Genomic DNA, 22,271 nt, shown 5'->3' with positions numbered 1-22,271 from the left:
GATTTTTGTTGTGATTTTTTATCAAGTGAAAAGCTAAAACAAACAGCTGGTCAAAAATATACACAAAAACCATAAACATTACTGAAATGTACTGTATGTATGAGACTGTATGTGTATAGTATGCATTTAAACCTAGATTCATACAGACATGTAGTAAAAGTGGTAAGTTTGAGAAGAAGGTATTAAAATGTAAAAATACATATTGAGCCTTTAAATAGGAATGTATTCTTGGGAAATTATCTAACAAGCCCTGTGCTGAATTTATAAATCACCAAAGACAAAGGAAACACAAATACTTAAGAAGGGGTGAACATTCTGTTACCATTTCCAGTTAATGGCTAATTAAATCATGCTTTGCCAGCTCAGTGACCTTCATTGATAACCACAATATTTTCTGAGAGTCTTTTCAGGCAGGACAGAGTCGCTTTTACTCAAGCTGAGAAATGACTTTTCACTGATAATCTTTCAAAGCTGTTAACACAAGTCTTCTTACACAGGACAGTGTAATCAACAAGATCACTTGTAGAAGGGCAAGCAAAGATTGTAGAAGGGCAAGCACAAAGCCAGCATGTGCAGACTGTGCCCAAACAAACTGATACAGAGGGAAACAAAGCTGTTGGTGTTCGTCACTTTTTACCTTGCATTTCTCTCCCGAGCTACCAAAAAGCATGTTTCACAGATAAAATGACTTCTGCTCTTACTGCTCAAAAAAGCAGAACCACCTGGCTCTAATTGCCCAGATCAATAATCACAGAGGAGTTGCTCACAGTAATTCCAATGAATGGCCAGACCACCGCTCAGGAGATATTTCACCTGCTGTGTGATGCCATTGAGAATGCTGGTTTGCCATGGAAGAGGTTTGTTGGAATAACAACCAATGGCGCGCCATCAATGAGAGGTAGGAAAAATGGACTGGTGGCACTTGTTAAAAAAAACTGGAAGAGGACAGTATGGAGGAGGCCATTGCTCTGCACAGCATTATCCATCAGCAGGCCCTTTGCAGCAAATGCCTGAAGTTTAACAATGTGATGTCTGTCGTTGTGAAATGCATCAACCAAATCAGATCCAGGAGCTTAAAGCACAGAAGGTTTTGTGCTTTTTTAGAGGAAATGGAGTCAGAATATGGGGATGTGCTCTACTTCACCGAGGTACGTTGGCTCAGCAAAGGAAACATATTGAAGAGATTTTTTGAGTTGAGAGTGGAAGTGAAAGCCTTCATGGAGAAAGATGGGGTTGCTGTTCCCGAGCTAAGTGATCCCAAATGGCTCATGGACTTAGCTTTTCTTGTTGATATTACACATGAGCTTAATCTACTGAATAAGAAGTTACAAGGCCTGGGGCAACTTTTCAATGCTGCCTATGACAACGTGAGAGCATTCTCTGTTAAACTTATGTTATGGAAAGCCCAGCGTTCTCAGACAAACCTTTGCCATTTCCCAGCATGCAAGGCACTCCTGGATGCAGGGAGACCATTCAGTGGTGAGAAGTATGTGGATGTCATTTTGAAGCTACAGGAGGAATTTGATCACAGATTTGCAGACTTCAAGATGCACAGAGCCACATTTCAAATTTTTGTGGACTCCTTTTCCTTTGATGTGCAAGATGCTCCTCCCGTGCTTCAAATGGAGCTCATTGACCTGCAGTGCAACTCTGAACTCAAAGCCAAGTTCAGGGAGGTGAGAGGAAACGCAGACAAGCTTGGGCAATTTTTGAGAGAATTGCCACCCAACTTCCCTGAGCTTTTCTGAATGTTCAAGCAGACCACGTGTCTTTTTGGGAGCACATACTTGTGCGAAAAGCTCTTCTCTACCTTGAACTTCAATAAGTCCAAGTACAGGTCCAGACTTACTGACGAGCATCTTCAAGCCCTACTTAGGGTCTCAACTGCCTCCTCCCTTAAGCCAAATGTGGCCCGGCTATGCGAGAAGAAGCGCTGCCAGACCTCTAGCAGTAAGAAGTAGGCAGAAGAAGCCATGTTCATAACAGTTTATGTTCAATGTTCCATTCATGTTCAGAAAGTTAAAGGTTAAAGAACTGTTAATACGGCCATTTGAATCTGAATTATAATAATTACATTTCTCTACTCTTCTATATCTGCTGTGTTATTATTATTATTTTATGTATTTATTACTGATTAGTCCTTTTTCTTATGAATTGTTTATTTATTTTTTCATCTTATTTTGTGTTAAAAAAATGAAAATAAAGACATCTGATAACATTGGAATGTTTTTGTAAGAGCTTTTCTTGTGGAAAACCCGATTCGGCCCAGCCTCACCCAGACTCTACCTCCAGCGGCCCCCGGGTAAATTGAGTTTAAGACCCCTGCCTTATTGGGTCTGGAAGGCCTACACAGCAGGTCTTTAATATATATTTTTAGTTCTCAGAAATTCAGTGATTTAAAAACTAGGAAAGTATTTTAAAGCATATTCTCAGAATTACAGAAAGCCAGTGTAAGGACTTTAGAACGGGGGTGATGTGCACTATTTTCCTTTTATTAGTGAAAATACAAGCAGTAGGGTTTGAAATCAGTTGCAGGTGTCTGACATTTTAGATCTGTGAAGACATTGTTGCAGTAATAAATGCGACTACAGATAAACATATGGATGAGTTTCTCTAGATTGCTGGGATAACAATGTAAGTTCTTTAATTTTGGAATTGAAGTCCTTTCAAGTGATGGAAGAATTACTTTTTAATTAACTTTTGTGTGTCTCTGAAGGTTCAGGTTTGAGTCTGTTACTACACCCAGATTTCAGGCCTGATCTCTAGTTTCTAGCTGTAATGACTATGTTGATTCTTGATGTTTCCACTTTAGGTCAAAAGATAACCTCAGTTTTGTTTCTATTCAGTTGGAGAACTTTACAGCACACACACACATAGATTTGTTCTAGGCTTCTGTTCAGTGCTTCGATAGGTTCAGAGTCACCCAGTGACACTGTAATGTAGAAGTGTGTATCATCTGTGAAGTTAGTGTGGCTAATCATAGAACTTTTTCCAACCAGAGCTAGTGGGACATTGTGCATGGAAGGGGTTGAACATTGTGGTTCGCCAGATGTGACGTCTATCCACACCAATGAGGAGTTACCTACTGATACAAAAACCAGGTAATTCTTAACATTCACACGGCTCTGTCTATTGTAACAAGCACTGTTAAAATGCTGCTAATAAATCTGAAAGACCTTTCTAAAGACTGAAGACAAAGAAAAAAAACAGAACGTAACCTTTGCATTCTGTGAAGCTCTATAGTAACTTGCTTAGTTAGTAGTTCTATGAAGGGAAGGTCAGTTGTTCTTTACATTCACTCAGGTATAAAAGGAATGGGTTAAACCAGGTACAAAGGCAGAACAGGAGCAAGAGCAACCACTCATCTGCAGCCAACATGAGCACCACTGAGACAAGCAAAACTGACATGAACATGAGGGGCAAGGTAGGTAATCTTTAGGGATTGAAAAATACTTATTTTGTCACATAGCAACTGATCTCAAAAGATGGTTTTCTCTTTTCCAGATCATCTTCTATGAGGATAGGAACTTTATGGGTCGCCACTATGAGTGCATGAGTGACTGTGCCGACATGCATTCCTACATGAGCAGGTGTCACTCCTGCAGGGTGGAGAGCGGCTGCTTCATGGTCTACGACCGCCCCAACTACATGGGAAACCAGTACTTCTTCAGGAGGGGAGAATACGGTGACTACATGAGTATGATGGGGTGGAGAGACAGCATCAGGTCTTGCCGTATGATCCCCATGGTGGGTTGGTGAATCTTTCTGCTAATCTGAACTAACAGCAGCGTATTCATTACCTTTACATTTGTTTTATGTTTCTTTTACAGTACAGGGGATCCTACAGGATGAGGATCTATGAGAGGGAGAACTTTGGTGGTCAGATGTATGAGATGATGGATGACTGTGACTCCATCATGGATCGCTACCGCATGTCTGACTGCATGTCCTGCCATGTGATGGATGGCCACTGGCTGATGTACGAGCACCCCCACTACAGAGGCAGGATGATGTACATGAGGCCTGGAGAGTACAGGAGCTTCAGGGAGATGGGATATGGAGGCATGAGGTTCATGAGCATGAGGAGGATCATGGATTCCTGGTATTAAATATGTCATGTTTAATGCTGGTGAATAAAAGTATTTTGAACTGAGATCTTTCATGATGGTTTACTATTTCTAAGGCTATGACACCTGGTCAAAGAGATACATAAACATATGAAGCATCATGCATGGCCTGGATTTATATTGAAATGTAATAAAAATTGTCAGTTAAAGACTTATTTCCAAGAATGTAAAAATGTTAAAGGCTTTAAATAAGAAAAAAAATGTATGGGATTTTTCTAAAATGTCCAATATAAAAAGTTCAAACAAAAAAGGCACAAAACCAAAGGGGAGAAGACACTTTAATAATGAGTGAGCACTTTGTTGCTTTTTTGGTGAAGTGAAATAAATTATATTTAGAGTAAAAGCAGGATTAAGGGTTTTATAGATTTGCTTAGAGGTGGTTCAGTTGTAGGTTTATCCTCATATACAGTTGAGTTTATGGCTGTCGTTGCAAATGTTGCTTTCAGGAGCTGTGATTGAAAGGTCCTCTGTGTCAGTCCAGATGGTAACTATAGGAGGCTGTCAAACTGAAGAGGAAGGCATTTATGCCTGATTGTCTCTTAACCTTCCCCCGGTCTTAAGAGACAGGGTCATTTAGACCCCACAGGTTTTTTACTTTGTTCGCAGCCCAGCGGGTTTCACTGAACCCATGTGCACTTTTAAGCAGTTTTTTTGTGTGTGGTTTTCGAATCTGACAGTCTGACGTTACAAACCCCCCAACTGCCCTGCTTTCCAACCGTGACATCTTCCATGCTCTTCCTGAGTGTTAAGCTAAAACCACAGAAGGAAAACCAAATTCTATTCACAACTTTCACCATGACTTAGAGCAGCTTACAGTCAAGTGTGAAGCAAAGAAGATGTGAGGCTTCTTCTCTAAGGCTAAGACCATGAGCCTTAAACTGGACTGCTTCCTCATAATGAGGCCCAAGTTTCTGACTCAACCTTAGGAGTTTAAGTTTCTCTGTGGCATGTTCGCAAGTGATGGTATGAACATGAAGACACTTTGACAATTTTAGGGCATTGTGTACAATATTCTTGGCAGTGCTCTTGTCTCTTATAGTGAAGAATAACCTGAGACTAGAAGTAATGTTTATAAGTTACCTTAGAGCTCAGAATAGACTTGATGAGCCTCTGCATCGCAACAACTGAGTTAAGGACACAACTGGGGAGACCCAGAAGAAACTGGAGGGACTGCATTTCACTTCTAGATTGGGGACACCATGGAATCCAGAGAATGAACTGAAGACTGATGCTGAAGAGAGGGATGTCTGGATTTCCCTCCGTGTCCCATAATGGCCTGGTCTTGGATAAGAGGAAAACAATAGATCTATGGATAAGTGAATTGTGATGCCAAATTCTAGCCACATTTTGGTTAATGAATGTAGTTAGTCAATGTTCACTTTTACCTGTTCGATACTGAATTTAATGCATGTTGCAATGTTGTTGAGTGTTTTGCTTGGAAAAACTACCATAAAGATCCACTTTTGAATGAGTCAACGCAGTCAATGTTTTGGCGTGACAATCACAAAGCCCTTATCTCAATCCTACAGATCAGTGATTCCATACCTGGTCCTGAGGCCCTGCATGTTTATGTTTCCCCATTCTAGCACAGCTGATTCAAATGATTGTATTACCTTCTTTGCATGCCTCTACTTGTTCCAGTAGCCTCTTAATCTTTATTCAAGCCAAGTGTGCAGCAGTAGGGAAACAAATAATACAATCAGGACAGTGGGCCCTGAGGACCATCATGTGGGACCTCTGCTTTGTGGGCAGATCTGAAATGTATGTAAACTCTTGACTTTGAGGACATTAATAACTAATTATTTGACAAAGTCTTACTTTCAACAGTGTGGCATTAGAAAAACTAAATAATTTTTGTAATTCAAACTGACCTAACATAAGAGGTTTGGCCTGATTTAACATCTGTCAGTGAGGAAAAAAGATGTGTATGAAAACTTCTGGTTTCAAGATATGTTTGTTGTGTTTTTTTGGTAGTTTGATTTTAACCAAATTCTAAAAAATGTCTCATTGATCATATGAAATCAGTCCTCATTGCTCTTGAGCAAATCTCTGTTGTGTTTTTATAGGATTCTTTCTGACCATGGTGAAATCCTCAACAGTGAAATAACTGACTGTTGATTTTGGAATCATAGGACTTTTACATATTTTCTCTGAACAGCCTTCAGTCCAACTGGGAGGCCAAACTTAGGATTTCAAAAAGGGGCTTTGTTTTAGCTTGACAAAGGATTTATATTTGAAGTCTTCGAGGGCCCAGTCATGTGATTACAGTACAGGACCACAGTCCAGTAAATGGCTCTATACCATGCTGCTGGGTCAGGGATTTAAACAATGGGGCCCCACTGACTCTGTAGGGTATGGTCAGGTATAAAACCGAGGGTTAAACCGAACAGAACGGTAGTGCAGTGCTAGCAGAACCAACATCAGCATCTCACTTAGAAGTATGTCCACCACTGACATGAGCATGGGCAAAGTAAGCTTCACAATACCCTTAAGTATTTATAACGTCATAGATGGTTTAAAGTGTTTTTTTTCAGCTTATAACAATTACGCCTCTTTTTCACAGATCATCTTCTATGAGGACAGAAACTTCCAGGGTCGCTCCTATGAGTGCATGAGCGACTGTGCTGACATGTCCTCCTACCTGAGCAGGTGTCACTCTTGCAGGGTGGAGAGCGGCTGCTTCATGGTCTATGACCGTCCCAACTACATGGGAAACCAGTACTTCATGAGGAGGGGCGAGTACGCTGACTACATGAGCATGATGGGCTGGAGTGGTGGAATCAGGTCTTGCCGTATGATCCCCATGGTGGGTTATAAGAGAATGTTTTGATAATGATGATGAGGCTTGTCCAATAATAAAACGCTGCATCCATTATGTCATAATGTCTCCAAACAGCACAGGGGATCCTACAGGATGAGGATCTACGAGAGGGAGAACTTTGGTGGTCAGATGTATGAGCTGATGGATGACTGTGACTCCATCATGGATCGTTACCGCATGTCTGACTGCATGTCCTGCCATGTGATGGATGGCCATTGGCTGATGTACGAGCACCCCCACTACAGAGGCAGGATGATGTACATGAGGCCTGGAGAGTACAGGAGCTTCAGAGAGATGGGAATGAGTGGAATGAGGTTCATGAGCATGAGGAGGATCATGGACATGTGCTAGAAATGTTTATTTTGAAAAAATTATATCAAATAAAGATGAAACAAAAACAAAACTGTGGCTTTGTCAGCCAAGTGAATGAAAGAATCTCACAAAGTGTAGGAGTTTGTGAGATTATTTATTTTATATAATTATTAAACATGGTGGTGGGACTATAATTCACATGGTTTAGATAACCACTGTAGAAACAATATGTTTCATGCAAGTCATACACGGCGGAGGAAATTGTGAACAGATGCTAATATTAGTCAGTTTCCACCGAAATCCTTCAAGTGTGCTAGAAGGCTGATGATGAAGCATCATAGTGAGTCCAAGCCAGTGTACCACCTAACCCGAGACCAAGTCAAAACCAAGACCAGAGTGTATCGAGAACAAGACAAGACTAAGACTTTTAGGGTCAGAGACTAAGACCAGCGCCCCGCGCTACACGATACAAAAAAATTTGAAATATGATAAAACTGCTTCTCAAATTGATCTGAAAGATCCACATTCTCCTAAAACCACCGAGATATGAAATGCTTAGAGCTTAAATAAATTATAATTACCAATTCAAACTCTTCTTTGTTCTGCTTTACTTCCATCTCTGGGCCACAATCTGCAGAGTTCTCACATCGCCCCTAACAAGATAACGCCCTGGGTGGTTGCTCATATTGCCTATGTCAGAAACCACCACTGTCTGCACCATTAAACATAGCAATCATGACAATGCACTAACGGTAAACAGTCAACTCTGAATACTGTCCAGCAACAACCAAGAAATAGTCAGGCTAAAGGAGCAGCGTGACTCTTCTCGCTCTCTCCCGCTGCATGAAGCCAGGAAGCAGATGACAGGTGACGAAAATAATCAAAGAGCAATGAGCATGCGCTGTGTTATCTTGCATTCTTGTATTTTATTTATTTGATGATTAAAAAAAAAACATATATTTAAAATAAAATAATAACAGCTGCTGCAGTGTCCGCAAAGCATTAAAAAAAACAAAGAACGGTCCTCAGTGAGACTCCAGTCCTATGTTCATAGTAAAGAGCCATCGGCTCCTCAGTGAATGTCACATCACTGTATTGAAGACTTTGGTCACAGCGTTGTCGCACATGTGCAACAAGCCAGTCAACACCTCCGTAGAATAAGCGCAGTAAGTGATAGCTTTATTATAACGCAACATTTTGTCACTGCACAGCTAGCTTTGCTAACATCACTTCCACTTAGCTTACCTTTGTTTGAGCTTCCTCAAAGTGACGCTAAAAGTTGGACGTACTTCCCACCGTCTCTGAAAGCGAAGCGCTGCTGAATTCACATGTCGTCATATGCTTTCTTATGATTTATGTAGGTACATTTATTACCAATGATTAGAAATCATCTTCTCCTCCGAGACAAACTGCGCACTGGCTCAGAGGGCTGCGCGCGCACTAAAGGGGGAGGAGATGATTGGCAGCGGTACCAGAAACACATCATCAGTAAATCGCGTTATTGCTTAGATTTTAATCGATATGTTTTGCATCCAGTGAAAACAAGAATGTTGACAAAAGAACTGGACAATATGCTGACAATTTAATGATATTTCCACAGTTGTGGTTGTAGTGGAAAATCTTAAGGTAACTATGATTATTAGCTGAATCAATGCGTAACAATATTGTGATTCTTGTGTGATGCATGAGCTCATGAGAAAGGCTTTTAAAGCAGGTTCTCTGGTCTTAGCATTACAATGAAGTCATTGGCCTTGACGTTACAATGAAGTAAATCCAACACTATATGGTCTGTAACCAGGTAGATTATCAAACTGTGAATGGAATGAAACCCTCCCCATTAAACTGTAAGCTGTGTTCTGCTTGATGCTCTTCCTCCTGACTGCGATTAGTGAGCAGAGACTTTAAACGCTATAAAGCCTTCGAATAAATACTGATTAAGAATATATTCTTTCTCTGCTTCTTTGGGTTTTGAAACAATTTTCCCTCACTCTTTGTTAAAGAAAAATTTCCACAACATGCTGTTGAAATAAAATCCTGAGTCTTTAGCGTCCGAGACCAAATGTGGTCAAGTCTCGAGAACAAGACCGGTCTACAACACTAGTCCAAGCGTACATACAAATCCATTTTGAAGGACTTCATCAGTGAGAAATTAATGTTCTGGTGTAGCTTAGCCAGAGTCCAGATCTTAAACTTGACTGAAAATCTTTTGGAACACCTGCAGATGGCTGTCGGCAAGAGAAGTTCCCATAATCTCAAAAATATGGAAAATAGAACAGAGCTGGCAAATATGACTCCTATCAAAGAAGATTAAATTGTGAAATTGGATCAAAATGTAAATTAATATAGTATCAGTTTAAGGGTTCATACACCAATCAAGTTATGGCACATTATTTATTTAATTTGAACATATTTATGTGTCTAGTTGAATTGTGCTGGGTAAATGTTGCACTATGCATGGAACAAGTCTTCAATAATTTCTCATTGTCTCATTTTTTACATCACAAAAGGCTGAGACTCACTGTACGCTACATGGATGTTATTCATTAAATCTTGTGTGTGGAGATGGTGAATGCTGGGACAGACTACACCAACCCCATCAATCTATCTGAGTACACCAACTGACTGTCCATTAAAGTAGCAGTATAATGTAAATTTGACATTTTTGAGCTTTACATCATGTTATTCCCTCATCAAAAACATTCACAGAGTGTTGCCTTGATTCTTTCATGCATGTTTGAGAAATCCTTCAATTTTCCATGTCAGTTATTCGGGTTTGTAAAATGTTTGGGGGAACCAAACACTCACAGCTCCTCCTAGGAACTTTAGCTGTCAAGCTGAGTTTCCACATCACAGGAAGTCCTTCCCAACTCCTCACCCACTCAACTCCTTCAAACTAGCAGTGGCAGCAATTAGCAAACACCTGGTGGAACTGCACATCTGCAATCCATTATGTGAACTATTTCTCAGTACAGTCCTCCAATGAATATTTGTGAAAGCTTAATACAGGAATGTTGTTGTGATGACATGCTGAAGGAAAGAGTAGGAGCTTCTTAAAGAGACTATTTCAAGGCATTCAATTGCTAAGTCAAATTTCTTTTAAGTCCCATTTCATATACATGTATACCACATTTTTATATCAACATAAGGTGACATAATTACTTGATTGTGCTACAAAATTATACTATGTGGCTGGGGAACACATATTACTGTCCCTTTAAAGATACACTGAAGAAAAAACTCATTTCTGTGATCATTTTAAATTAAGTTTGGTGGCGGCTGGTGGTGATATTTGAAGGGTGGGCTGGTATATATATATATATATATATATATATATATATATATATTTGTTCTGTGTGATAGCAATGCACTTCCGTACAATCACACTGATAAAATGAAAGAAGATACAATATGTTTTTAAAAGAGGCCCAACTTATTTAAAGAGAAGCTCACTCTGACGACTTTCTGGGACGCAAAAAGGTTAAATAATCCACCTCGTTTATGCTAATATTGCTCGCCATCGCACCTACTCAGTCTACGGCCACACACACTCGAGGCAAGTCCATCCTGATTGGATGAATTCTGTGGCCACGGGCTGGCCTTGGGCTGACCTAAATTAGCCCCCGAGGGGGCGTGGCTAGACGCCTGTCAATCATTCTGAGCCGTGACAGACAGTAACATGGGCTGTCAGAAGTTAGCCCTTCGGAAAGACCCAGGGATTTTAAACAGTGGTGCTTAAAACCATGAGAGTTTCCAAAAAATCATTCCAAAATAGCAAGAGCAAAGAATAACCAGCACAGGAGGACCCATCCAAGAACTGAACTGGATTTTGTTTTTTTACTGGGAGGCAGCAATGTGAATGCCTACACCACCATGCACTGATAAACCTTATAAATCTTTATGAAACTAGATCCAGAATACGGATGCTAACTCCTCCATTTGCATTATTTAAAGACATTTCTTTCCCCAGTTTTTCCTTTAAAGTTTCAGCAGCAATGTGGAATAACTTATGACATATTGTAGTTGTTGCTACAAGGAAGACTATACCTTCACGGCCACTGAAGATCAAAGGGGAAGTGGTGGAGGAGGTGGAGGATTACAAATACCTGGGAGTTGTAATCGGCAACAGACTGGACTGGGCATCTAACACTGACGCTGTGTGCAAGAAGGGGATGAGCAGACTCTATTTTTTAAGGAAGCTGAGATCCTTCAATGTGTGCAGCAAGATGTTGGAGACCTTTTATCACAGTGTTGTTGCCGGTGCCATCTTCTTTGCTGCTGTGTGTTGGTGTTACGACTGGAGTCGTTAAATGTGATTATGTAAATGAGTGTGCAGGTACTTGTTTTTGATTGGTGCCTGGAGGACGACGGGGGACGTCCGATTGGTGGCTTCCCGGATGTGAGGAGTATAAAAGCGGCTGACGTGGACTTCCTGGGAGATCCCTTCTCTGCTCATCTCAACCGGCCACACTGTTTGTTTTGTTTGTTAAACTTCTTGGTTTGGAGTTTGTAGGAGTGAGCTGCCATTTATGTTGTCTTAGTTCTTTCCTGTTTTTTTAGTTAGGGAGGTAAGTTTTGTCATTTGGTTTATTTATTTTCGGTTAGGTAAGTTGATTATTATTTAGATAGTTCCTTTTGTTTGTTGTTTTGGCACTGGCTCATTCTGAAGTTATATGCTCCATTTTTGTTATATTTAAATCAAACATATATTTTTTAATAAATATTATTGTAAAATGTTTAACTTTGTATGTGTTGGCTGTTTGGGATGGGACGAGGAGGGACCTTTCATGTTATGATCTGGCCACCCCTAGACGGGTCGTAACAGTTGGGGAAGCAGCATCAGAGCCAGCGACTCTAATAGACTAGACAAAATCATCAGGAAAGCTGGCTCTGTACTGGGACTAAGGCTGGAGTCCCTGGAAACTGTGGTGGAGAGGAGGACACTGAAAAAGGTTCTGTCTATTATGGACAATAAACAGCCCCCTCTCCACCACATAGTGGACAGACAGCGGAGCACCTTCTCACATAGGCTGCTCCAGCTCCGCTGTCGCAGGGACAGATACAGGAAATCCTTCCTGCCACATGCTATCTCACTGTACAATAAAAGCTAAATCATTGTTCTGCACTAATCAGTCCAATTTTGCACAACTGCACTGTGGCACACTTGCTGTACATATATTTACATATACATACTGTATCTGCATTTTTTGAATCTTTGCAAGGACTGCTCTAAGCTGCTTTTTATATTGACAGCATGTTATATTTTATTTTTATTTTTATTTTGTCTACAATTGCTACTCAGTGGTGGTTGTTGTGTGTCTTGTCTCTATGCTGCTGTAACTGCGAAATAATTTCCCTGCTGGGATGAATAAAGTAATTCTATTCTATTCTATTCTATTCTATTGCTGCTAATTCCTCCTGAATAAATAGACCTAAAAATGTTTACATTTTCAGTTCTGCTATCTGTTGTTTTGCCAGTGAGGTGTTGCAAAACTGCATCTGGCATGTGGATTATTTTTTATCGAGAAAAAAAATCCAGCTGTTCATTTTTCTTATCAGTTCATAGCAAAAAGTGATATTAAGGTCTTTAGAGTGAACTAAAGTCACTGATGCCTCCTCTTTTAGCAAGCTGGGCATATGTAGAGGATGTGGAACATTTTTAAGAAAAAGCATAAATATTTCTGGTTCATTGTTTTAATTATATGTAATATGTAATATTTGAAATATTTAAATAAAGATGCTTCTGTAGAAAACACACTATCATTCAGTAGCAAGGACAATACAAAATGGGGCCTCAACTAACAAATGCAACCACCGCAAATCACAATCGATTAAAGGTCTCTTTGAACTGAACCGGACACGGCCTGGGGGGCTGGGGGGGGCTGCTGCTCCATATTGCTCTGTCAGGAATTTGAACAAAGGGGTCATATATCCTTTTGGATGCAAGGTTAGGTATAAAAGCAGCTGGAGGACATGGATAAAACTGTGGCAGTCCTTTGGATCCAAAACAGTTGCCAGTGCAGCCATGACCATGGGCAAGGTGCTCTCTACACATCTGCATTTAATCTTTAGTTTGTTTAGATGCTGAAAGTAACTGTGGATTAGTGCGCTGCGCTGTGATGCCATAAAAACTCTTCTTTGTTTTCTCAGATCATCTTCTACGAGGAAAGAAATTTCCAGGGTCGCTCCTATGAGACCAGCAGCGACTGTGCCGACATGTCCTCCCACCTGAGCAGGTGTCACTCCTGCAGGGTGGAGAGCGGCTGCTTCATGGTCTATGACCGCACAAACTTCATGGGAAACCAGTACTTTGTGAGGAGGGGGGAATACTCTGACTATCAGCGCATGGGCATGAGTGACTGCATTAGGTCTTGCCGCATGATTCCCATGGTATGGAAGCCTAAATACACAAGAAAGCATTTGAAGTGATGAGATGTTTGAAAACAGATTGCCGTCATGTATTTGTATTTATTTTTAATTTGCAGCATAGAGGCCAGTTCAGGATCAGGATTTATGAGAGGGAAGACTTCGGTGGTCAGATGCATGAGTGCATGGAGGACTGTGACTCCATCATGGATCGCTACCGTATGTCTGACTGCATGTCCTGCCATGTGATGGATGGCCACTGGCTGATGTACGAGCAGCCTCAATTCAGAGGCAGGATGATGTACCTCAGACCTGGAGAGTACAGGAGCTTCAGGGAGATGGGATATGGAGGCACAAGATTCATGAGCATGAGGAGGATCATGGATTCCTGCTAGACCCTCACCGTTAAAACACAAGCTGTCAAATAAAGCATATAAGTTCTCTTTAAATGTAGTTTTTTTTCTTCCATTGAAACTTATCTGAAGCTTTCATCCAACTGCAATTTTTTATTTCACCATTCTATTTGTTTGCTCAGAAATACTGAAGTATAGTGTTATTTTGATATGAAGAAACATAAAGTAAATTACCTTCTATTGAAATTATTGAATGCTAATGTATCTACTTCTATGACTTATAAGCAATTTATTGTTAAAATTTTGATGGATGAAAGGTTAATACAAAACCTTCCTTTATAGATCTTAATCCTCATATGTAACATGAAGTAGACTAAGTTCAACATAGACACTGAACTGTACAGAAAAAATAAGTACCATTAATATGCAGTGAGAATAACAAGAGTATTTCTTATCAGTGCAAAATAGATTGGATACTCAACAGTAAATTCATATCTAAAATTATATTGAAGCATTTGCTTGATTTAAATCGAAATTTTCATATCACAATATTTTACAAATGAGTCATGAGACAATACTAAAACTGAAAGGAATGACAGAGGAAATGTATTGTAGGAATATATAAAAGAGCCTTTCCTGCCCATGCTATTGTGCTATACAGTATGTATAGTAGAGTGTTCTGTTTTGTTGGAAGTCTTTGTTGTTCAAATTCAGTAAATAGAACAAATGCCATTTTGTGGGAGCCACAAGACTTTTCCATGCTGTCCTTGTAAAAATACTGCAAAAACACTAAACACCTTTTCTCCTAATAGCTGATTCAGTCACTGTTACATAATCAGCTGCTACGTTTGTTCATGCATTTGACTAGGAATGTAATGTATTTCAATGAGATAGATAGATAGATAGATAGATAGATAGATAGATAGATAGATAGATAGATAGATAGATAGATAGATAGATAGATAGATAGATAGATAGATAGATAGATAGATAGATAGATAGATAGATAGATAGATAGATAGATAGATAGATAGATAGATAGATAGATAGATAGATAGATAGATAGATAGATAGATAGATAGATAGATAGATAGATAGATAGATAGATAGATAGATAGATAGATAGAGGGGGAGAGGGGGAGAGGGGGAGAGGGAGAGATATACTGTATATCACAGCTTAGTGAGGTTTTTTTTAAATGTTCAACTGATTTTACTGCAGATAAAAAAAAGCATTATTTATTTTCAGTGTATTCAGACAAACTAGGTTACTTAACGTTTAATTAGTTTTAATGGTTTGAATTTTTTTGTTGTGTCACATTATAAAAAATGCATACATTTAGTTTGTACAAAAATGACAGAATCTCAAGCTATAGAGTATTCTACCTTTTTTTAAGTCTTAGGTTCTAAGTCTTACAAATTTTAAGTTTTTAAAAAAATAATAATAACAATAATTTAAACGAGTATCAGTTCTGATCTTACTCATTAATTTTTTTTTTTTTTCTAATTTTAAGCCCTAAATGACAAAGTCTTCTCATGATGCAACTCATTTTTATGGTCTAAAAATAACAAATGCATTTTTTAAGACTCATTCAGCCTGAATTAGTTGTAGTTTGATTGTTGAAACTTGGTTGATGTTTCTTAGTTGATATGAAATACTCACATTAAGCATTTCTTAGTCTTTCCGAAAGGTTACTAAAGCGCTCCATGCAAACAGACTTTCCCCACTGATCCATCACATTCCTGAGAAAGATCAAATGTAACCAGACACTTCGAAGAGGCTCTGGTTCCAGGGGATGGTATAAGGAATTGTGTGGTTTAATACACACTGGAGCTGAACAGTTTGACTTGACTACTTAAAACTTTGGCTTTACTGAACTTAGACAATAAGGAGAGAAAAAAAGTTGGATTCACGAAGCTGATTAGCTGTAAGTCATGGCCTTGTTTAGCATTTCCACAGCAATGCAGTGACATTAAAGACAAGAAAGTGTAGTAGAGAATAGAAAAGTATGAACAGACTGAAAAATATAACCCTAGAAGAATGTAAAGATATCTACGCACCACTGGGAAAAAACTAAATAAAAAATTGATGCACATAGATATTCACAGTACACAAAAAAATTACTTTAGCTAAAAATGTAGATCTTGTATGCTATGTCTCCTTTAATTGAAATAACCTTTGATGTATTAGCACTGAAACAGGTTTACATTGTTCAGGACATACACATAGCTTTCTGCACATATTTTGATATTTTATGAAGTATTCATTTTTAATGATGTTTTTAAATGTCCTACAATACACCCAGAGGCAAACTGCTTGGTAATGGCAGGACTTTTCAGGAATGATTGTTGTCCTGCAAATTCTGTCTTGGAAGATGCACAGAGACCCAGCTTCGCCAGGCTAATGTTGGATATTATATTAATGGACCCTCATGTATGCTGTCATGAAAGTTTGAGCCTGCCAGCTCTATCAAATTACCTCATTCTGCTAAGTCCATAAAAAGTACCTAGAAAGTACAACAAATATATTGTAATTTTCTGATACTTAGATAAAACAGAAATGTTTCAAATGATCGTAGCACGACAACAATTATTGGGCTCATCATATGTTTACATATTTCATCAGTTCATTTTATTTTAGAATATTTAAAAAGTATATCTGTTTGTCTATAAGCAGTAGACAAACAGAAACTGAATGTGTGGCAGTGAATTACATTATTTTTATTTGCTCAGGTGACAATAGAAGTCTAACAAATATCAGTGATTCTCCTCATGCTCATGAACCTCATTCCACTCATGCCCATGTTCATGAAGCTCCTGTACTCTCCAGGCCTCATGTACATCATCCTGCCTCTGTAGTGGGGGTGCTCGTACATCAGCCAGTGGCCATCCATCACATGGCAGGACATGCAGTCAGACATGCGGTAGCGATCCATGATGGAGTCACAGTCATCCATCAGCTCATTCATCTGACCACCGAAGTTCTCCCTTTCGTAGATCCTCATCCTGAATGATCCTCTGTGCTGTAATAAAAGTGTAATAATGGCTGTCAGTAAGCACCTTTAAACGCTAAATGAATCACATTAGAGCTTTTTCCAGTGTGCTTACATGGGGGATCATTCTGCAGGATCTGATGGAGTCGAACATCATACCCATGCTCATCATGCGCTGCATGTCATGGTATTCTCCTCTCCTCAGGAAGAACTGCATGCCCATGTAGTTGGGACGTTCATAGATCATGAAGCAGCCGCTCTCCACCCTGCAAGACTGGCACCTGCCCAGGTAGGAGGAAATGTCAGAGCAGTCGCTGAGGCACTCATAGGAGCGACCCTGGAAGTTTCTCTCCTCGTAGAAGATGATCTGAAACAATGCAAGAGAAAGATCAAAATCACAAATTACGTTTGTGAAGAAAAAGTCAATGGATCTTTGCTTTAATAATCTGTAATTGCATGCTTTGGATATGTTTACCTTGCCCATGATGGAGTCTTAGTTCCCAGGGGATGTTTCAACTTGATCTGCCAACTCAATGATTTCAGGCCCTTTTTATACAAAATCCGAGGGGCCATGATGTGTTGTTATTCAAATGTGCAAAGCTGATGAATTAGCAGTATGACTTTTGCTGAACAGGGGCTATAAAAGTGTGACAATAGTTCCCCATCCATACATTTCTGGCAGCAGTCATCTGCATTGTTCATTTTAAGCATAAGCTTTGTGTGTATGCCATGCGTAGTGAGAAGGTTCTCCATATACAGTAAGGTCAGATCATCAGAGTTAGGAAAAACTTCACATAAGATAACATCTCAGACAAAGCCATGAGAGACTTAAGACCTTAAAGAACAACAGATATATGTTTGCATCTCATAATGCTAAAGTATGGTTTTTAAATGTTTCACTTTCTATCTACAAGAGATTTAAAGTAAATCCCAGGTCTGCAGGCCCCTGCATTGTACATTAAACATCCCACATAAGTTATTAATTTGGACAAATCACTCACTCCTTCTCTTTCTTCTAACCATATTTATATTTAAAGAAGTCCTTTTTCAATAAATGCATAAAAGCTTAAAAAATTGGCGAAATAATCATGCAAAAATCTAAAATGCCAAAACTTAAAGTGATCCAAACAAAAGCCAGAGAATTTCCTTCCATCTGAGTATCATAAATACTTTTTATGATATTTACTGTAACTGAGTTGAACAGCATCCCTCTGAAGTATCAGCATGTTTTTTCTTGTTTCTTTGCAAAACTGAATTTCTAAAAATGTAAACTTTATCAAGGATTATCAAGGGATGTGATATTCAGATTCAGATTTCTCTTCATTTTGAAAGCAGGTATGCACAGCAGTTCCATCATGGAAGCTGCCAAACAAACGTCTCTTTCAACATTCACTGCCTTCCACAGGCCAACTGCCTGAGGTAGATCCATAAGAGAAATATGAAACTGAAGAAATAACTAAAAGATTTTAAATCAAGTTTGCTGGACTAACACTAAAAGGAAATCACTAATAATAATGGATACTCCACTGTTTTAGAGTTTGTTTAAGGTATTTTAGCACTGAATGTATTGAATGCTTTGGTATCTATTCTTAAATTAATCTTTAGTTAGTTCAATAATGCCTTTGATGAGGAAATTATGATGGAGACATTAGTAAATATGCAAATTATGAAGAATGTACAGTTGTGCCTGTAAGTGCACAGTTCAGATGGTACAATACATATTTTATTAGTATCGTACTTTATTAGTAAATTAACTTAAGAATTTCACCATTGCTGGTGTTACAGTTGATAATGGGAACATTACATGTACAAGTACAAGATAATCAAAGCAACTGATATCATTTACAGTTATACATCAATAAAAACTCCTTCACATTGTTGGTTAAAAATTCAGTACCTTTAATAAACAAAGTGTTTGATATTTACAGCAAGGCTTTTCTTGATGGCTAAAATTCGGTGACCCTCCTGAAGGATCCGACGATGGCGCAGGTGGCACACCAGTCTCGGTACCTCCTATATTCCCCAGGTTTCAGGAAGTACTGTCTGCCTCGGTAGTTAGGGTACTCATAGAAGATCCAGTAGCCATTCATAACATTGCACGAGTAGACATGGCGGTGATGAAAACGGTCAGACACACAAGGACAGTCGTCCATGAACTCCATCATGTGACCGGTGAAGTCGGGCTTCTCATACAGGCGCATTCTGTAAGAGCCTCGATACTGTGTGGCGTAGGAAGACAACAAATGATCAGAAGGTTTACACGAAGCGGATCTGGCACAGATCTGCCTAAACGTCAACAAAAGAAGTCTCTAAGAATGTGTGGAGATGTGAAATTTATGTATTAGGTTGGTGTCCTACCGCTGGAATCATCCGGCATGAGCGAATGCTGCTACTGAAGCCCATCCATCTCTGATAGTCAGGGTACTCTCCCCTCCTCATGTAGTACTGGTGGCCCATGAAGTTGGGTCGCTCATAAATCATGAAGCAGCCACTCTCCACTCGAATGGAGTTGCAGCGGCTGAAGTGCAAGTGAAGGTCTGTGCAGTCGTTGCTGCACTCATAGCTCCGACCCTGGAAGTTCTTGTCCTCGTAAAAAATAATCTGGAGTAGGAAGACATTGGATCAGCAAGAGTCAACTTTGCTTTGTTTCAGTGTTGAAATAAAACAAGTTCACAAAAAACTGTCAAAACATGTTTTGTTTAATTTATAGTCATTATAAGCAGAGTAGATAAACAGCACTCACCTTGCCCATGGTCTCCGTTGGAGAGATTCCCCATGTTTTCAGGGCTTTTTATACCACCTCTTGACAAACAAAGTATTGTTATTCAAATTCTCTCAGAGTTATAACTAAAGGCTACCGGCACATGTTTAGCTTTTTGTTGGAGCAAAAACATTGGGTCAGAAATATGGATTTGTATTTGAAAAAGGATAAATAATTAACTGGTTTGGTGTTTTGACTTGCATGGACAAAGGAAAGGACTAGTATGGTATCCACACATCCAGTGAACAATGGCTACAGAACAATATGGAACAGCTCTTTTACATTAAATATGTTGTCTAACGAAGCAGGAAGCCATTCACTCTATATGCTACTTTACCTGAGCAGCCCCACTGTGGGGAAAGAAATGCGTGTCCATGAGCTGGTTGGTACTCTAGATGTAAAGACTCTATTAGAACTTGTACAGTAGGACGTGCATTTAAATTCTGTGTGTGTGGGGATGTATGATACACTCTGACTTTGATTTTACATCGTGTGAGGCTCTTCTTTACAGAATTCACTTTAATTTGTTCTGTTCTAATTTCAACACAAGTCACTGACGATACTTGTATAGACAAGACAGTCAGATTTCACGGGGCCCAGATTTAATGGGGCCCTGTTAAATCTTGATGTCAAAAGTAAATGGAAGAATCAAATGTATGACAAAGTTTTAAATGGCATGTCCTTAGGTTTGTCACAGAACCCTAAATTACCTCTAATAAGGCCATCAGTAGATGTTTAAAGAGAAAGCAATTGCTTTGTATGTATATACATATGTGTTTAAATATTTAATAGTGATAGCTTTATGATGCTTATGATTGTCACTGTTTCATGCCATTGTTTTATATTAAATATATTTGGCTAAAGTGTAAAGCCTGTCCTTTAAGCACACCAGGGTCATGATGGTAATAGCACATTTAGGTGGGCAAAAAATTGTCATGTTGTGGGATAAAATATGAATGTTTTCCATGTGAGTTCTACTCTTTAAATTTACATCATACTCTATGATATTTGGTCCATTCAGAATCTGGACCCATCCTGTCCAGTTTCTCTCCATACCGTTAGCTGTACCAGTGATCCAGATCATGTCTTAAACCACAGACACCATTTAATCCCACCAGACTGGGAGAGGGCAGCACTGGCATTGTCTGGTATGGTATCCAAATGCAAAATGAAGATGAAACTATGCCAGAAGCTATTGCAGATTCTATGTTTAGACTATGGCTTCTAGACAGTGCTCATTTATTTTTTGTAATCTCCACTTTTTTTCTATTTGGGAGTCCCTTTCTTGAGACAATACAGTGATGTTTTGGGTAAAAACAAATGAGAAGATACAAAACATAAACAGGACAAGTTAAAGGTCTTATTCAGCAATTCAAGTTTATTGACTTCAGTTAAATCTGTTATTCTCCTAATTGAGCCAACCTTCAGACTGATGCCTCCCCCGTCGTCTCATCTGTGGTACTCTCCAGGTTTCAGGTAGTAAACTCTGCCTTTATAGTTTGGCTGATCATACAGCAGCCAGTGGTCATCCATAACATGGCAGAAGCTGAATTCAGACCTGCTGAGCTTCTGCTGGACATTTGAACAGTCAGCCACCAGCTCATGCATTTGGTCATACATAGCAAAAAGCTTGTAAAGCCTCAGCTTGCAGGAGCCATGACGCTGTCATGTAGAAAGACTCACTGCCTCATTCATTGAAACCACTCACTCAATATAATACTTCAGCTTTAAACATCTTTGAACAAATTCCTCATTTAGTCTCATTTATGACCTACCTGAGGCATCAAAAGCCAAACTCTGATACAGTCACTAATCCCAACCACTTTGATTGTCAGAGTAGTCTCCTCCCATATGGTAGTACTGGTTGCCCATTGACCATAAAGCAGCCAGTCACCACCATGATGGAGTTGCACCTTTTGAAGAACGTGTGAAGGTGTGAGCATATCAGCATCACTGAGGTACTCATGAGGGTGGCCTCGGAAAATATGATCTATGAAAGCAAACACAAATAATGTTTCACTCAAGTAAGAAATACATAGATGAAGATTTTTTTTAAAAAAAACCTTAATATTTGGTTTCCATTACCTTTTCCATGGTCTTTACAACAGGGTATACTACTGTTCACTGCTGTCCCTAAGTCAAGTCATGGTGCTTTATAAAAAACTGGGAAGCTGTGTGATTGCACAGCATTAACTATTGTCATGCAAATATTTCCCACAGAGTGATGATGGATCTGGGATGTGGTTGCATGGATGGGAGAATTCTGTTGGTGAGTACCGCATTATTGTACTTTGTCTCTTGTTCATCACTATTTTTACTGAACATAACATTGTTCACCAGAAAGTATTTGCAGGAGCATCAGAGAGAGGAAACTGACATTCATTCGGGCCGAGGTAATGTTCTGTACCATCTACCTGCTGATGTGGGCCATCATGATCTGGATAGAAAGTCTTACTCAGATCAAGTCCACCACATGAAATCTTTACAAACGAAAGAGAAAACATGTAGTCTTCCTTGAGCCTCAGTCACAAAATGTTAGGCGTT

General features: G+C 39.3%; 5 protein-coding genes and 1 pseudogene across 5 annotated transcripts; 3 read left to right on the top strand and 3 right to left on the bottom strand.

Moving 5' to 3' along the window:
* The first annotated feature begins 3,334 nt into the window (after positions 1-3,334).
* Positions 3,335-4,155, top strand: LOC111609341 (gamma-crystallin M2-like). Its single transcript, XM_023337327.1, has 3 exons — positions 3,335-3,424; positions 3,505-3,747; positions 3,831-4,155. The coding sequence occupies exons 1-3, from the start codon at positions 3,377-3,379 to the stop codon at positions 4,107-4,109; spliced, it is 570 nt and encodes a 189-aa protein (XP_023193095.1). The 5' UTR covers positions 3,335-3,376; the 3' UTR covers positions 4,110-4,155.
* Positions 4,156-6,529: 2,374 nt separating this feature from the next.
* Positions 6,530-7,850, top strand: LOC102223530 (gamma-crystallin M3-like). The gene is made up of 3 exons (XM_023337329.1): positions 6,530-6,597; positions 6,691-6,933; positions 7,024-7,850. The coding sequence occupies exons 1-3, from the start codon at positions 6,568-6,570 to the stop codon at positions 7,297-7,299; spliced, it is 549 nt and encodes a 182-aa protein (XP_023193097.1). The 5' UTR covers positions 6,530-6,567; the 3' UTR covers positions 7,300-7,850.
* A 5,388-nt stretch (positions 7,851-13,238) lies between these two features.
* On the top strand, positions 13,239-14,072 carry LOC102221844 (gamma-crystallin M3-like). The gene is made up of 3 exons (XM_005805284.2): positions 13,239-13,297; positions 13,408-13,647; positions 13,743-14,072. The coding sequence occupies exons 1-3, from the start codon at positions 13,283-13,285 to the stop codon at positions 14,016-14,018; spliced, it is 531 nt and encodes a 176-aa protein (XP_005805341.1). The 5' UTR covers positions 13,239-13,282; the 3' UTR covers positions 14,019-14,072.
* Positions 14,073-16,582: 2,510 nt separating this feature from the next.
* Positions 16,583-17,493, bottom strand: LOC102221582 (gamma-crystallin M1). Its single transcript, XM_005805283.2, has 3 exons — positions 17,442-17,493; positions 17,082-17,333; positions 16,583-16,996 (listed from the first exon to the last, which is right to left on the bottom strand). Exons 1-3 carry the CDS (start codon positions 17,448-17,450, stop codon positions 16,721-16,723), a joined length of 537 nt encoding a protein of 178 aa, XP_005805340.1. The 5' UTR covers positions 17,451-17,493; the 3' UTR covers positions 16,583-16,720.
* Positions 17,494-18,844: 1,351 nt separating this feature from the next.
* On the bottom strand, positions 18,845-19,730 carry LOC102221127 (gamma-crystallin M2-like). The gene is made up of 3 exons (XM_005805282.2): positions 19,710-19,730; positions 19,325-19,567; positions 18,845-19,185 (listed from the first exon to the last, which is right to left on the bottom strand). Exons 1-3 carry the CDS (start codon positions 19,716-19,718, stop codon positions 18,913-18,915), a joined length of 525 nt encoding a protein of 174 aa, XP_005805339.1. The 5' UTR covers positions 19,719-19,730; the 3' UTR covers positions 18,845-18,912.
* A 1,263-nt stretch (positions 19,731-20,993) lies between these two features.
* Positions 20,994-22,033, bottom strand: LOC102229347 (annotated as a pseudogene).
* Positions 22,034-22,271: the final 238 nt, after the last annotated feature.

This window comes from Xiphophorus maculatus, chromosome 7 (assembly GCF_002775205.1).
Source record: "Xiphophorus maculatus strain JP 163 A chromosome 7, X_maculatus-5.0-male, whole genome shotgun sequence".
NCBI lineage: Eukaryota > Metazoa > Chordata > Actinopteri > Cyprinodontiformes > Poeciliidae > Xiphophorus > Xiphophorus maculatus.
This window is presented reverse-complemented; position numbering and strand designations above follow the sequence as displayed.